Source organism: Chiloscyllium plagiosum, chromosome 27, assembly GCF_004010195.1.
Source record: "Chiloscyllium plagiosum isolate BGI_BamShark_2017 chromosome 27, ASM401019v2, whole genome shotgun sequence".
NCBI lineage: Eukaryota > Metazoa > Chordata > Chondrichthyes > Orectolobiformes > Hemiscylliidae > Chiloscyllium > Chiloscyllium plagiosum.
In genome coordinates, this window is record NC_057736.1 from 8,064,621 (window position 1) to 8,080,550 (window position 15,930).

The 15,930-nt window shown below is 36.1% G+C and overlaps 1 protein-coding gene across 17 annotated transcripts in view; it reads left to right on the forward strand.

Annotated features, from left to right (window-relative positions):
* The window catches only part of epb41a (erythrocyte membrane protein band 4.1a), a 213,375-nt gene that overhangs the window by 162,643 nt on the left and 34,802 nt on the right, over positions 1-15,930 (forward strand). For 14 of the 17 annotated variants that reach the window (XM_043717312.1, XM_043717315.1, XM_043717314.1 and 11 more), the window contains 7 exons: positions 158-330; positions 1,786-1,875; positions 7,532-7,746; positions 8,773-8,835; positions 8,936-8,977; positions 9,279-9,341; positions 12,239-12,418. In XM_043717312.1, the coding sequence (XP_043573247.1) occupies positions 158-330; positions 1,786-1,875; positions 7,532-7,746; positions 8,773-8,835; positions 8,936-8,977; positions 9,279-9,341; positions 12,239-12,418 (826 nt within the window). The remainder of the gene's footprint in view (positions 1-157; positions 331-1,785; positions 1,876-7,531; positions 7,747-8,772; positions 8,836-8,935; positions 8,978-9,278; positions 9,342-12,238; positions 12,419-15,930) is intronic. The other 3 variants (XM_043717311.1, XM_043717316.1, XM_043717317.1) reach the window with 3 other exon arrangements.

Genomic DNA, 15,930 nt, shown 5'->3' on the forward strand with positions numbered 1-15,930 from the left:
ATCAGACTGCAGGAACCATATTCCAGTATGTAAATGTCGTCACTTTCAGGTGAAAAAGTGAATGGGAGGCAAGCAGAAGAGTGGTATTTGCACATCATTTGAAAGAGCATTTTTGGAGACTTTGCCTGGAATATTTTACTTTGTTTTTACTTTATAGATTAACAACACCAGAGTCCACAGCTAAGAGCAAATTCCTGTCCCTGGGTTCCAAATTCCGTTATAGTGGTCGAACACAGGTTCAGACCAGAGAAGCAAGTGCTCTAATTGACAGACCTGCACCACGTTTTGAGCGTACTGCAAGCAAAAGGGCATCCAGAAGCCTGGATGGAGGTAAAATTGACAGATTTCGCATTTTGGATTATAAAGTTAAACCTACAAGTTAGTGTAATTGAGTTGTAAATGTTTAATTATTGTTTTAGTTTATGTTTGTACATTGAACCTGCTGTAGATAGTTATAACAAATAGACTTTTTAAAAAAGCTATATAAAGCTCACTTTTTTAAAGTGGTTGCGTGTTCCATTGATCTCTGCAGTTTGGCTTCAGGCTCAGTAGTTCACACAGTAGTTCATACATTTTTACACCGTTTGATTTGCCAAGCATGATGATTTAAGATCATAATCTCACTTTACAGTGTAAAATGCTGCTAAAGTTTGGAAGTTCTGGTTTCTGATTTGGTGACTTTGCCTTCGGTCTCATATGAGGCTTTCTTGACATGAGGCAATTTTTATACAACTGCATAAATATTTAGTGCCATAGATCTTCTCTTTTGAGCACCAAAATGTGCAAACGATTGATTACTCAAAAGTTGGCTGAGTACTTGAAAGCTACAGAGAACATTTCATTTAATGGAGCAATTGAAATAAAGATCATGAATTCCATTCTATGTCCATATTTTAGAGGATTGGCAGAAAGATATCTTAAAGTTTACATCCTTTATAGAAAGTTCGTGTGCTCATTTTGTCAGGGTTTAAACACAAAAACTGCTAACCACTTATAAACTTTTTAAGATGTGGAATTCATCCTTAATTTTCAAGGGACAAGTAAAATTATTTTCTATTCACTGATTTGTGGATCATTTTGAAATGCTGCACCTGCAGTTTAGGAAGTACTATCATAATGGGTAATCATTTATTATATGGCCATTTGTAGCTAAACAAACAGTTCTGTTTAACTAATCAAACACGACTTTAATCCACCAGACTTTAATTCATAATTGCTCATTCAATGTACAGAAGCCCAAAATTTTTATTAACGTTGATCAAATCACTTAAAAAATAAAAGATTGAGCTGAGAAGAATAAAGTTGTATTTGGTCCCAAACTAAAAGTTCAAGTTTGGACTGGCAAAATTGAGTTGGATTAAAGAAACCTTTTTAAACATTAGGAAGAAGTAATGATTTGGGATCAGGCATATAATTTTCTAGCCTCAGGATTACATTTGGTGTTCATCCAGATGGGACAAAGCATAACGGATTTAATTTTTTTAAACAAAACTGAGGTAGCTGAGTAAAAACAAAACAAATCGTTTTTAAAGTTATTTGGTAGCAAAAATGAGATGTGTTATTCAGAATTCCAAATTGATGCACCACTTACCCTGATCTCCAGAGGGAATTTTGCAACTCCTCTATTGTGAATATTCAAAATTTAAACCTACATTCTGTTTCATTTTTAAATTAATATTTAATAAGAATAAAAAATTCATGAGTTTTAAATTACTTAAACCACAAATTTTGAAATTATTTTCACCAAAAATACTTAAATTGTTAACATGTACACATTCTCTCCAGCTAAACGTAAGTTTCCAAAAACCTCTGTTGAATTACCACTGGACGAGGATCTTGAGCCCAGATGTATTGAAGCACCCAGAGAGCAGCCAGGTACCAGTTTGTTGGCTTAAAGCTCTGCGGTGTTCCTGTTTCTTCACTCTTTCCTTTTTGCAAGCTCCTTTTGAATTGTTGCACTGACCACTTGAATACTTTTTATTCTGTTTTTGATTTGCTAAGCATGATGATTTAAGATCTGAACTCTCACGTAGAGCCAGATTTGGTGTTAAGAATACTTTGTGTAATCTAGAAAAATAGGTTAAAAGTAATTTGTGTGGTCTGGTGTAATTGTAACTAGCAAATTAGCCAAGAAAATGAAACCCATGTTTTTAAAAGAACTGGATTTCTTGGACTTGAATACTTTTTTGCAGTGACTAAGTAAAGCTTTTGGCAGCAAAATGATGAACAATTTGGACTTGTATGTAAAATTTGGACAAGTGGAAGCTTGGGTTTAAAACCATAAGATTTGATTAGAAAGCTGCCAATGATATTTTTTGTGCATCCACTTAAAACCCTAAAGATTGTAAAGCTTTGACCAGTTTGGTATTTTTTAAGTTGCTAGCCTAGTTTATTAAATTTAGACAGACTTTTTGACTTGTTATACCTGTAGTTCATTACAAAAACAGTTGGAATTTAAACATTCTTTGTTTGTGGTGTTCTTGATTTCTAAATTATAAAAGGAAACTTTGACCCAAGTTTGATACTTGCTCATTAGAAAACATTGTTTGAAAAATTGTTGCAAATGTTTTGATGGGATGGGGACATAAAATTTTCTAAATTTAAATCTGCATAATCCAAAAAGTACTAGATTAATTTCCTTGAGTCTGACATGGTAATCAAGCATCTGAAAGACCAAGGAAGCAAGTCAAATAATATTCAAGTGTTTTAAATTCAGGATATTTTTATGAACACACTCCAAAGGAATTATTCCTGAATGCAAAATCTTGACATTTGTACCTGATACTGCAAGTTTATCAACATTCGTTATTTGTTTTGACAAAAACCTGATTGAATAAAGCTGTAAGTTTGGTTACGTGATACATAGGGTGTGGACCTAGAGAACTGTGTTCAATTTTTGCCTTTTTTCAAGAAGAGATATAGTTGCATTGGAGGCAGTTCAGAGAAAGTTCAGTGGATTGAAACCTGGGGTGAATACATTATTTTATGAGAAACTTTTGAGCAGCTTGCTACATACATTATAGTTTGGAAGAGTGAGACATTATTAAAACAGAAGATTCTGAGGTGGGACTGACAGAACAAATGCTGAGAAACTGTCCTCATGTGGGTCTAGAAAAATGAGGCACGGTTTCAGAACAAAATATCTTGTGTTTAAAATGGAATTGAGGATTTATTATTATTTATTTATTATTATTTAGTTTATTAAGTTAATTCATTATTCTTTGAAATACTCAAATTTGCGTGAGATGCCTTTAAGTTCTGGAGAGGAGTTAAAGAGTGCAAGGAATAGACAGGAAAGTACAATTGAAACCATGATCACATCAGTCATGATTTTATTGAATGGCAGATCAGGATTAGGAAATTAAATGCCTTACATGTGATCCTATTTCTTATACTCACTCATATGTTCATATTAACCTATTATAAAAATGAATGAACTGGTGACTAAGATATATAACATTTAAATTATTTTTATTGTTGATCTTAATTTTCACTAAATAATGGTACTTTATAATGTGTTATCATATGTTTTTATGCAACTTCTTTTACACAAGTGTTTAACACCGTTCTTTTCAAAATTCACTAACTGTAGTTATTAGCAATGATACATAAACAGCCATTTTGAATGAATATTTTACTCATTTTTGGGTGAAGGACGAAGTTTTGTAAGGTCACAGAATTGCATAAGTTCCAAATATGATTGTGCAATGAGTTATTTTGGAGTAGTTCTGAATTTTTATGATGTTTATAAGAAATACCAAATGTGTTTTATGATGATCAGAACTTGAATTTGATAGTAATATTGTTAGTTGTAAATTCCTCAAACTTTATTCTTTAATCTCTCTTCCCATCAGTCCCAAATTTCTTCCAACCAAGTTTAAATTTTTAATTGTTTGAAAAACTTTAACCTAATTTTTTAATCAACATCTTCAGAGATATTATTATACATACCTGGAGCACTTGAACTGGGCCTCCCAGTCTTGGGGGAAGTACACTACCACTGCACCACAAGAGGGCCTGCTAATCAAGTAGAATCTTTAAAACTTTTAACCTGTTTTTCTGTTCAGAGATGTTAATACTTCTACTTCTAACCAGGTTTAATTTTAACATTTTCTATAATTCGAACCTATTTTTCTAATCAACTTGTTCAAAGATGATATAGTACGCCTTTTGGAACATGTGGGACTTAAACCTGAGCTTCTTTGTCCAGGGGTAGGGACATTACCACTTTGCCATCAGAGGATCTTTTTTTCTTGTGAACAGTCAATGGCCCAGTTTTAAAAAATAATCTAATCCGTTTTTCTCTTCAGCTTATTCAGAGATGTTATTACACACCTGTTTAGTAGATGGGACCTGAACCTGGGACTCCCAGTCAAGGGATAAGGACATTACCACTGTGCCATAAGCGGGCCCTCTCGCCAAATACAAATTTTAAAATTTTTATTAACTTCTCTAATCAACCTGTTCAGGAATGTTGTTACACACCTATAACCAAGCTTAATTTTTAGTTTTTTTAATATAACCCATTTTTCTAATCAACCTGTCCAGAGATGTTATTACGTGCCCCTGGAACAGCTGGGACTTGAAGCCATGCCTCCCAGTTCATAGGTATCTCTTATGCCACAAAAGGGCCCCTCTTAACATAGTTTAACATTGTGTAAATTTAACTTAGTTTCCTAATCAACTTATTCAGCGATGTTATTAAATACCTCTGGAGCAGGTGGGACTTGAACACAGGCCTACTTGTTTAAGAGTATGGATGCTACTACTGCACCGAAGAGGGCCCAACCTAGTGTAAATGTTTGGATTGTCCATTCATCTCACCTGGTGCAGGACTCACTTGACAGTGTGCTAATTGATTATTTCCAGACAGTCTTTGACAAAGTGCCACACAGGAGGCTGCTAAATAAGATAAGACCCACAGTGAGATACTGGCATGGATAGAAGGTTGGCTGAATGACAGAAGGCAGAGTGCAGGGATAAAGGCGTCTTTTTCAGAATGGCGGTGAGTCAGTAGCGGAGTCCCACAGGGGTCTGTGTTGGGACCACAACTATTCAGATTATACATTAACGATACAGACAAAAGAACTAATGGCATGGTTGCGAAGTTTGCAGATGATATAAAGAAGAACAGTTGGTGTCGAGGAAGTAGTGAGGCTATAGATGGACTTGGATATGTTAGTAGTGAGGCTATAGATGGACTTGGATATGTTAGCAGAATGGGCAAAGAAGTGGCAGATAAAATTCAATGTGGGAAAGTGTCAGGTTATGCACTCTGTATAATTGAGTATAGAATCTTCTTGGCAAGACAGCACTAAGTTATTTTTACTTACTGAGCAAACAGGGAAACTCAATTTGCAATGGTTTTGGTCATCATTATGTTATTGAAAGAAGCAGTTACCTGTACAGATATCAATGGTGATGTCACTTCAACTGCAATAAGTATTGAGTACACCCCCTATAGCTGTTGTCATAAAAATGCGACTGTAATGTAAAAGAAGATATTTTTGTATTTGTGAGTCAAGCTATTATAGGTTAAATACGTCCTTGTAAAATAGTTCAGTAAACTACTTTTCTTTGTTGCCTGTTTTAGTGTTTTATTGTATCTCTTTGGCACATTTTTTTCTTCACCTTGCATGACCACTACTTTACCTGACAAGCATTTTCTTGCGAAGTTAACTTTTTTCAGTAAAGTAAAAAATAAAACCTGAATTATTTTAATTGAATGAAAAATTGAAAAGGTTTCTTTACCCAGAGGGTGGTGACCCTGTGGAATTCACTACCACAAATGTGTTTGAGGCCAAAACATTGTGCTTTTAAGACTGATGTAGATATAGCTCTTGTGGCTGTAGGAATCAAGGGATTTTGGAGGACGGTGGAGTAAGGGTGTTGATAGTCAACTATAGACCTATTGAATGCTGGAGCAAGCTTGAGAGGTCAAATGGCCTTCTCCTACTGCTATCTTATATATTTTTATATTAAGCCCCTATCACTTAAAATACAATCATATTAAGTGGTATGGATAGTTGATATTTCTGTAGAGATCAAGAAATCCAGGAAAATTTCAATCCAAAAGTCTACTCCTGAGCTACTTTTCTTTTAACATTTTGAATTAAACAGTGTATATATATCTCTAGGAAACAACACCTTGTATTAGTATACTACCTTTAACATTACAGAAAAATCCCATGGGCGTTTCCCAGGAGCATTTTTGGGCAAAGTGTGACACTGAGCCACATAAAGTAATAATACAGAAAAGTAGACAGAAGTGTGATCAAAGGAGTAGATTTTAAAAAGCATTTTAGAGGTAGAAAAAGAAGTTAAAAGATGGAGAAACTCTTAGAGTTCTAAAGCTTAGGATCTAGGCAGCTAAAGGTACAGCTATCGAACAGTTAGAGTCAGGAATGCATTAGGGGCTAGAATTAAAGAAGTGCACATATATTGGAGGACTGTTAAGCAACGGGAATTTACTGCTGAAAATAATCATTTTTAAAAATTAGCTCACATGTGATGTACCTTACTATGCACTGGTTTTAAAGAAGTAATGAAAGGAAGCACATCAATCACTGTATATTCCAGTGGTGTAATATTGTTTCACTTTGTATTTGTTATGCATGTGGACCAAAATCAGACTAAATTCTAGAATTTTGTTCACATCAAGTGGAGTTACTCCAGCTAGTGGAGTAACTTCCTGTTTTGTTTGGAAATGCAGATGTTCTTCAGTTCTGGTTAGCACAACAAGAATAATGGCACTTTACACCTTCATTTAGATCAAGCTTTTATCTTCTGATAAAACCCATCATTTGTAAAATTAACTGATAATAAGATGAAAGCGTGTCAGCAATTTTTAAGAACTGATCGTATAAATAAAACAAAGAACAGCAGATGCTGGAGACCTGAAACAAAAACAGAAATTGCTGGGGAAAATCTGCAGATAGAATCCCTCCAGTGTAGAAGCAGGTGATTCGGCCCATCGAGCACACTGACCCTCAGTGTGCTATTCAGACCCACCCCTTTATCCTATCCTGTAACTCTGTATTTCCCATGGTTAACCCATCTAACCTGCACACCCTGGACACTGGCAATTTAGCATAGCCAATCCACCTAACCTGCACATCTTTGGATTGTGGGAGGAAACCAAGAACCCGGAGGAAACCCACGCAGACACTGGGAAAATGCGATTCTTTATCAGAGAAACCAGACTTAAAACATTAATGCTGCTTTCTCCCCACAGATGCTGTCAGATCTGCTGAGTTTCACCAACAATTTCTGTTTTTCTCTGAGAACTGATTACTTTGAAACTTGTATATGGAAAATGTTTAGATGAGCAATACATTTTGGGAATAAAGAAACTTGTTTATATCCAGCTGGTATTCGCATTCTTGAAGATATTGGTCGCATACCTAAAATCTCTTGCATATTATTGGCTATTTTTGGATTTTCCCTGAACTAGAGAGAAATAAAACCCACAAATGTGTTTAACTATTGCTTGTATAATAGCATTGAGGGACATTGATACATTTGTTTGTAGCTGCAGTTACTGGGACTCCAGACAGAAGCCCAAGGGCAGTTACTACTTCTGCACCAACCATATCTCAAAGTCATTCAGTGGAAGCTAGTAGCCCACCCACAGCTGAGACGACTGGAGTGACTGAATCGAAAGCAGTTAAGGAGGAGGTGCAATTGGAGGTAAAACAAGGAGAGGGTCTCATTGAGAAGAGATCAGAACCAGTCCAAGAGGTTAAGGTATATTCTTTGAGCTGAATTTTCTGCTTGTTTTTAAACATAATTTAAATATATGACATAAAGGGCATGGTGAATAATGTTGTAGTTATTGATGTTCAGATCCATTCCTATTCATTTGTCATCTTTTTTAAATAATGAGCTTTTACTGAATTGTTGATTCTATATTACAACAAATGGAGTACTGTCTTAGAGGCTGGTAAAGAAAAGGGGTTGGCAAACTTATTTGGAGTTTAAATAATCCTCCTTCGATAACAATGAACATATTCTCCAAAGACAATTGGTTCAGTGACAATATTATTATAGAGTAATAACAGTGCATATTTGTATTACCTGAAGCTCCATTCCATTCCTGCAGCAACTATAAAATTTAAATGGCACCTATCCTCTTGACTTCAATCTAGGCTGTTGCTGTCAATTTTGTTATCGAACACTTCAGTAAGATTGATGCTGCAAAATGAAATTTGAAATAATTGCTAGAAGCAGGATGAAGATGAGTTTGATTTTACTTAAATAACTTGGTGCAAGAACAGAGCAACAGATGATGCACAGGAGGGTCTCTCTTCTTAAAAGAAAAATGCTCATGCTGCGTCTGTCTAAATTTTTTTGTCCATTAAAAGACCTAAACTTGAATTGGTACAAAATTCTTGCTGCAATGACTGCAGAAATTAAAGGTGAAAAGACTTAGAGTGGAAAATGTTTTTTGTATGTGCACATAGAGTATGGGCAAATGTATTGCCTTTTGCTGCAGTTTCATATATGAGGATTTACAAAGTCCAAGTTACAGCTTGGATTGTAAAATCATCTTCCCATTCATACTGATGTCTGAATTTCAAAAAGAATTGGGGAAAAAACCCACTGAAAATTAGTTTAAAAAATACTTTCAAAATATAATGTTTGGAAATGTAAGATAATATGCTTCGGCCTTGTTTTCGGAAGGCTTTACAAATTAATCTGTAAATTGTACTCTTGACATTATTAGTTATCATAAATAATATTAATTATAATTTATTTTTACTAACAACACAGCAGGTCATCACACAGCAGACTGAAATCGCATCATTTCCTGCCACAGCAAATGAAAAATCACAGGTTTGTCTTCATAAGTTGGAATAAAAATTGTTCAAATGAATGTGGTTGAAGTATGTACATGGATTACTAAACTTCATCTTTTTTTGCAACGCCTAAACAGCAAAAGCCCGATGGAGAGGAAGAGGTTGTCCGAATGCGCAAGGTTAGCATTTTCTCATATTTTAATTAGATGAGTGTTTGGGAATTTTTGTCTTTTGTAACCCAGCATCAATTTCTTTGTTTCACCTGATAATGTCCCCTCATCAGATGGTGAATTGCTCATTCTGCTTTTTCTTTTGGTGATCAAATCTGGGTGTGTTCTTGTGGTTCCATGATCATCCTGTCTAGATTCTGCTGCGCTAATGAAATTTTTTTTTGACACTTTTTATTTGCTACTTTGCAATGCCACAAGAACAACATTTTAATTTTTGTGCTTTTCTTTTTTCCCTTCTTTCATTTTGCAGAAGAGATCAAAGAAAGTTGAGGGTGAAAACATTTATGTCAGGCATAGCAATTTAATGTTGGAGGTTTGTATGAACGGAAAGCTTGTTATTCATCAAGTTGTCTTTAGTCCAGAGTTCTGCATTTATTATTTGGCTGCATTCACACGATGTTGCATGTGCTGCATGTAACCAAAAAACAAGCACTTTTGCATTTTTGTTTTTTTTTAGTGCTGTCTCTTTATAAGCAAGCTATGGCATGTTTTGTTTACTTTTCTTTCAAGCTGCTTGAAAGTATGGTTGGGAAGATGGTCATATGGGATGATCCATTATGGAGGTCCACAGTGAGTGCCAAGAGGATATTAGACAATAAATTGATTTTGCCTTTATTATTTTATGACCAGTGTAAAGGTGTTCTACTGATGTGTGTGCACAGCAATGAAATTCTGTGAATATAAAAGCCAAATGCACTCTTCAAAGTATGGTGATTCTTGAAAGACAGTGGCACTTTATGGCTTAAAAAGACAGTGTTCCCTTTGATTTCCTTGCAATACTGAAACACAGTTTTACCTTTTGATGTATCATGCTTGTCCCCTTTGACAACTTGATGGGTTAAAATATATTTTGTTAATTGTACTTAAATTCAATGGGTCAACAAAAGAATGATCACTTTTTGAGTTTGACATCTATATCCCTTGAGCACTTTTTGATATTATTTAACTTTTGTCCTACCCAAGAGATTGAAGGTTCAACACAAATTCAGAAAGTTAGAGAGGTCCAGCTCCCAAAATAGACTTGTCTTTTATATCATATCAAATGCTGTTAGTATGAATGTGGTAGATGTGCATCAACACTGATTGAGTTTGCACTTGCAAGCAGATTTATAGAATAAGAACTCCAACTTGAGTAAAGTCAAGGGGCCAAAATTTAAGTGAAGAAAATTGAAAATGTGTGATGATGTTCCTTAAAGGATTTATAGTGAAGAACATGTCAAAAGAACTGAATAATATAGTTAATATGGAATAGAAACAAAATTAGATAATAAGAAAGTGTACAAGTGGAAGGAAAGCATCATCAGGTAGCAAATCAGTTACGTGTTCCTTAAATTAAGGTAACTACACATTAACAGTACTGAATTGTTTTCTACCTATTTTTAGGTCGTTTATCCTGAATCTGCTGATTGATGCTTCATGTTTCCTTGGACATTTCTCTGGGAAATGTACATTGTCTTAGAAAATGGGACTGGCTACTGAACTGTGGAAATAATTGCAGTTTAGTCCAGTCCATTCCTCATCCAATATTCACATGGACCTTTTCCAAGAGCGATCACTAGTTAATGATGAGGAATTGAGGACCTTAGCATTCAGACTATTTGCAACCTCTTTCTTGTTAGAAATCTGCTAAGGCAGTGAAAACTGATGTTGAGCCAGGGATCCTCTGGGGTTATTATAATATTGTACTCTGCTTTTCCTAATTAGCTTTCTGGGGACCACTCCTTTCTTATAGACTCTTCGAATTTATTGGCGGTATTGATTTTTTTTTAAACTCCTGATGTGCAGTAAATGATCGTTTGAGACAGAGACCAGCATCTTTCCAACAGATTAAACTTTCTATATTGCTCAGTTCTTCTGTACCAGCATAGAATGAAAATTAAAATTCTGGTTTTTGTACTTAATATTGCTCTTCCCCTTTACTTAGATTAATTTTTAATTGTGGACATATTGTGTATGTTGATAATATATTGTCAGATCAGGCTTTAACATAAAATATCAATTTCTCATAGCCCTAAATAACTGTGGGAATGTTACAAAAGAGAAAGTAAATAATAGTCACAAGTCTGCAAAAATTAAAATTCACATGATACTGATGGTAAATATTTGGGCATGTCAAACTCAAACTTTATGTTCATTCTTCTTCACTGTCTCTTTATGTTGCAAGGTACTGCTTTACCACCTTCCTAGCCATAAGCTTATAAAGAGAATGGGAAGATTTTGTGTTGCTTCTGGTCTTGTGTGTGTTCCATTTCATCTTTGTTCAAACATCGTGGCAAATTAACGGTGCAGCTCACTGGAAGAAAATTAGAATTTGTAGTGATACTGAAAATGAACACTCCACACAATTTAGAAGTTTTGTTTCTTTCTGGTTTCCGTATTGGTTGATTTTCAGAGTATTCACTACTGAGCAGTTCACTAGAAGACTTTGATGTTTTTACAGAGATATATCCTAAAATGGTCAGTCAAATCTATTTTCATTTTGCTTTCATTGAAAGGAGGGGAGGTATTAAAATTCCTTAACAGTGATTCCCTGAGTTAGGGGATTAGTAAGCTAATGACCCCGACTGGAAAGTGTGAGCATTGACTGGGAGTATTAAGCTCAGTTGAGATACCAAACACTGACAAAATTCCTATCAGCATTCATTGGAACTCATACAGGATTAATAACCACTGGAACAGGGTTCTGGACGGCTGCCAGTACCCATGGAATTATAATAACAATAAAAGCAAAATAGTGTGGATACTGGAAATTGAAACAAACACAAAATGCTGGAGAAATTCAGCAGGTCTGGCAGCATCTGTTAAGAGGGACCAATATGACTCTTCTGAAGAGTCATATTGGACTCAAAATGTTAACTCAGTTTCTCTCCACCCATTGAATTATACTCCAGAATAAAGAAACAGTTTTGGATGGAAGGGAAAACATAATTTAAAAAGAAATGCTTTTCTTTGTTCTTTATTGTAACTTGATATAAACAATGGCAGTACAAGTCTAACTTGGGGGGAGGTTAATTATTGGATAAAAAGGAAACCCATTTTAGAAATAAAATAAAATTTATTGTTTATGCTAAATTAATTTTAATCAAAATAATGAATTACCTAAGTAACCTGGTGATCTATTTTAAAAGGGTGAAGTTTTCTATTTCATTAGGCTCAGTATTTCTGAAATTTAAAATCTCCCCCTCCTTTTTGCATATTTGTTTGCAATAGGATCTAGACAAAACCCAAGATGAGATCATGAAACATCATGCTAGCATTAGCGAACTAAAGCGCAGCTTTATGGAGTCTGTACCTGAACCACGCCCTAGTGAATGGGATAAACGGCTATCAGCACACTCACCTTTTAGAACATTGAACATCAACGGGCAAGTTCAGTCTGGCACAGAAGGAGTAAGTTTGATTATTTTTGTCTCTGCTGAAAACATTGTTGTTCTGATAGCTATTTTGCGAACAATGATCTTTAACGAGCTGTTTGAAATGATGGTGTTGGTACAAGCAAGTAATTTCTTCTGGTGGAAGAATCCAGACCTAGAGGGCTTAACCTTAAAATAAAGTTATTCCAGTAAGCAGAGAAATCAAAGAACATGTTTTACTTCAAGGTTCAAGAGTAGTGAAATTGTGGAATTCTACTTTTCACAAGGCTGTTGATGTTGGGAGTCAATTGAGATCAACATGTTTATTAGGTAAGAGTGTCATTGAATATGGGTCTTGTGGTGCAGGGGTAGTGTCCCTATCTCTGTCCAGAAAGTCTGGGTTCAAGTCCCACCTGCTCCAGAGGTATGTGATAGCCTGCCTGAACAGGTTGATTAGAAATATCTGCAATTTGATGAGGATTAAAGATTGGTAAATGCAGTCAAGATGCAGATCAACCATGATTCAATTAAATGACCAAACAGACTTGAGAGGCTAAATTGCTAATTCTGTCCCTATTGACAGACACACTATTGACAGAGGTTTAGAAGGAAATGGGCTGAATTTCCCTCAGTTCTGAAGCAAAGCACGAAGTAGAATTAACCTGGAACGATGTTTGTAGGAGCAATAGAGAATAAACAATAGGTGCAGTAGTAGACCGTTCAGCCCTTCAAGCCAGCGCCTCCATTCATTATGATCATGGCTGAGCATCCACAATCAGTATTCTGTTCCTGCCTTATTCCCATAATCCTTGATTCCACTATCTTTAAGAGCTCTATCCATCTCTTTCTTGAAAGTATCCTGAGACTTGGCCTCCACTGCCTTCTGGGGCAGAGCATTCCATCTATCCAGCACACTCTGGGTGAAGACGTTTCTCCTTAACTCTGTTCTAAATGGCCTACCTCTTATTTTTAAACTGTGTCCTCTGGTTCTGGACTCACCCATCAGCGGAAACATGCTTCCTGCCTCCAGAGTGTCCAATCCTTTAATAATCTTATACATCTCAATCAGATTCCCTCTCATTCATCTAAACTCAAGTGTATACAAGCCCAGTCGCTCCAATCTTTCAACAATTCCCGCCATTCCGGGAATTGACCTCGTGAACCTACACTGCACTCCCTCAATAGCCAGAATGTCCTTCCTCAAATTTGGACACCAAAATTGCACACAATACTCCATGTGCGGTCTCACCAGGGCCTGTACAGCTGCAGAAGGACCTCTTTGCTCCTGTACTCAATTCCTCTAGTTATGAAGGCCAGCAGGCCATTCGCGTTCTTCACTGCCTGCTGTACCTGTATGCTTGCTTTCATTAACTGATGTACAAGAACATGTAGATCTCATTATACTTCCCCTTTACCTAACTTGACGCCATTTAGATAGTAATCTGCTTTCCTGTTCTTGCCTCCAAAGTGGATAACCACAACTTTATTCACATTAAATTGCATCTGCCATGCATCCGTCCACTCATCTAGCCTGTCGAAGTCACCCTGTATTCTCATAACATCCTCCTCACCTTTCACCCTGCCACCCAGCTTTGTGTCATCAGCAAATTTGCTAATATTACTTCTAATACCTTCATTTATATTATTAATGTACATTGTAAACAGCTGCAGTCCCAGCACCGAACTTTGTGGTACCCCACTGGTCACCGTCTGCCATTCCAAAAGGGACCCATTTATCACTACTCTTTGCTTCCGGTCAGCCAACTAATTTTCAATCCAAGTCAGTATTTTGCCCCCAATACCATGTGTCCTAATTTTGCTCACTAATCTCCGATGTGGGACCTTATCAAAAGCTTTCTGAAAGTCCAGGTACACTACGTCCATCTTCATAGTTACATCCTCAAAAAATTCCAGAAGATTAGCCAAGCACGATTTCCCCCTCATAAATCCATACTGACTCTGAGCTTTCATGTTACTGCTATCCAGATGAGTCATAATTTCATCTTTTATAATTGACTCCAGCATCTTTCCCACCACTGATGTCAGGCTAACCGGTCTATAATTCCTTGTTTTCTCTCTCCCTCCTTTCTTGAAAAGTGGGACAACATTAGCCACCCTCCAATCCGCAGGAACTGATCATGAATCTATAGAACATTGAAAAATGATTACCATTGCATCCACAATTTCTAGAGCCACCTCCTTAAGTACCCTGGGATGCAGACCATCAGGTCCCAGGGAGTTATCAGCCTTCAGACCTAACAGTCTGTCCAATACCATTTCCTGCCTAATATAAATTCCCTTCAGTTCATCCATTACCTGAGGTCCTTCAGCCACTATTACATCTGGGAGATTGCTTGTGTCTTCTCCAGTGAAGACAGATCCAAAGTACCTATTCAACTGTTCTGCCATTTCCTGTTCCCCATAATAAATTCACCTGTTCATGTCTTCAAGGGCTCAATTTTAGTCTTAATCATTTTTTTTTCTTTTCACATACCTAAAAAGCTTTTACTATCCTCCTTTATATTTTTGGCCAGTTTGCCTTGGTACCTCAATTTTTTTTATTCTCCACTTATTGCCTTTTTAGTTATCCTCTGTTGCTCTTTAAAAGTTTCCCAGTCCTCTGGCTTCCGACTCATCATTATTAATGTTATACTTCTCTTAAACCTTTATACAGTCCTTAACTTCCCTTGTCAGCCATGGCTGCCCCTGCTTATCCTTAGGATCTTTCTTCCTCTTTGGAATGAACTGACCCTGCAACTTCTGCATTAAATCCGGAAATACCTGCCATTGTTGTTTCACTGCCATCCCTGCTAGGGTATTGAACCATTGAACTTTGGCCAGCTCCTCCCTATAGCTCCATAGTTCCCTTTGTTTAACTGCAGTACTGACACTTCCAATTCTCCTTTCTCCCTCTCAAATTGCAGATTAAAACTTATCATATTATGGTCACTACCTCCTAATGGCTCCTTTACTGTGAGGTCCCTGATCAAATCAGGTTCGTTACACAACACCAGATCCAGAATTGCCTTCTCCCTGGTAGGCTCCAGTACAAGCTGTTCTAAGAATCCATCTCTGATCACTTGCCTAATTTTATAGCTGCTTATAGACGTTCTTGTTTAAATGACTCTCATTCAAACTACATTATGTTACATTAGGCTAACGATAGTAGCTGGTTTCATTCCTGGACCTGTTAATATATTAATGATTAAAGTTCACATTTCCATATGTATGTTAGTAATTCATTTCCTTTGATTGAATTTTCTTTGATGGATTTTTTTCTTTCTAAGTTATTTTAACCGAAAGACTTTAATCAAGTGAAATTCAGTTTTTATAAACCACTTAAATAATCTGAAAGATTTTATTCTAGCGTATAAGCCTTTATGCAGAAGGACAAAGAATGTTAATATCTATACAGAATACTTTGGAATAAGTTTTATTATTTTCATCAATGTGAATACTCACTTTTATACTATGTATTTCAGATTTCAATTCTTGACAGGTACACTTGTAAATTAAAAACTCATACTTTTTAATTGCTATTCCTTTCCA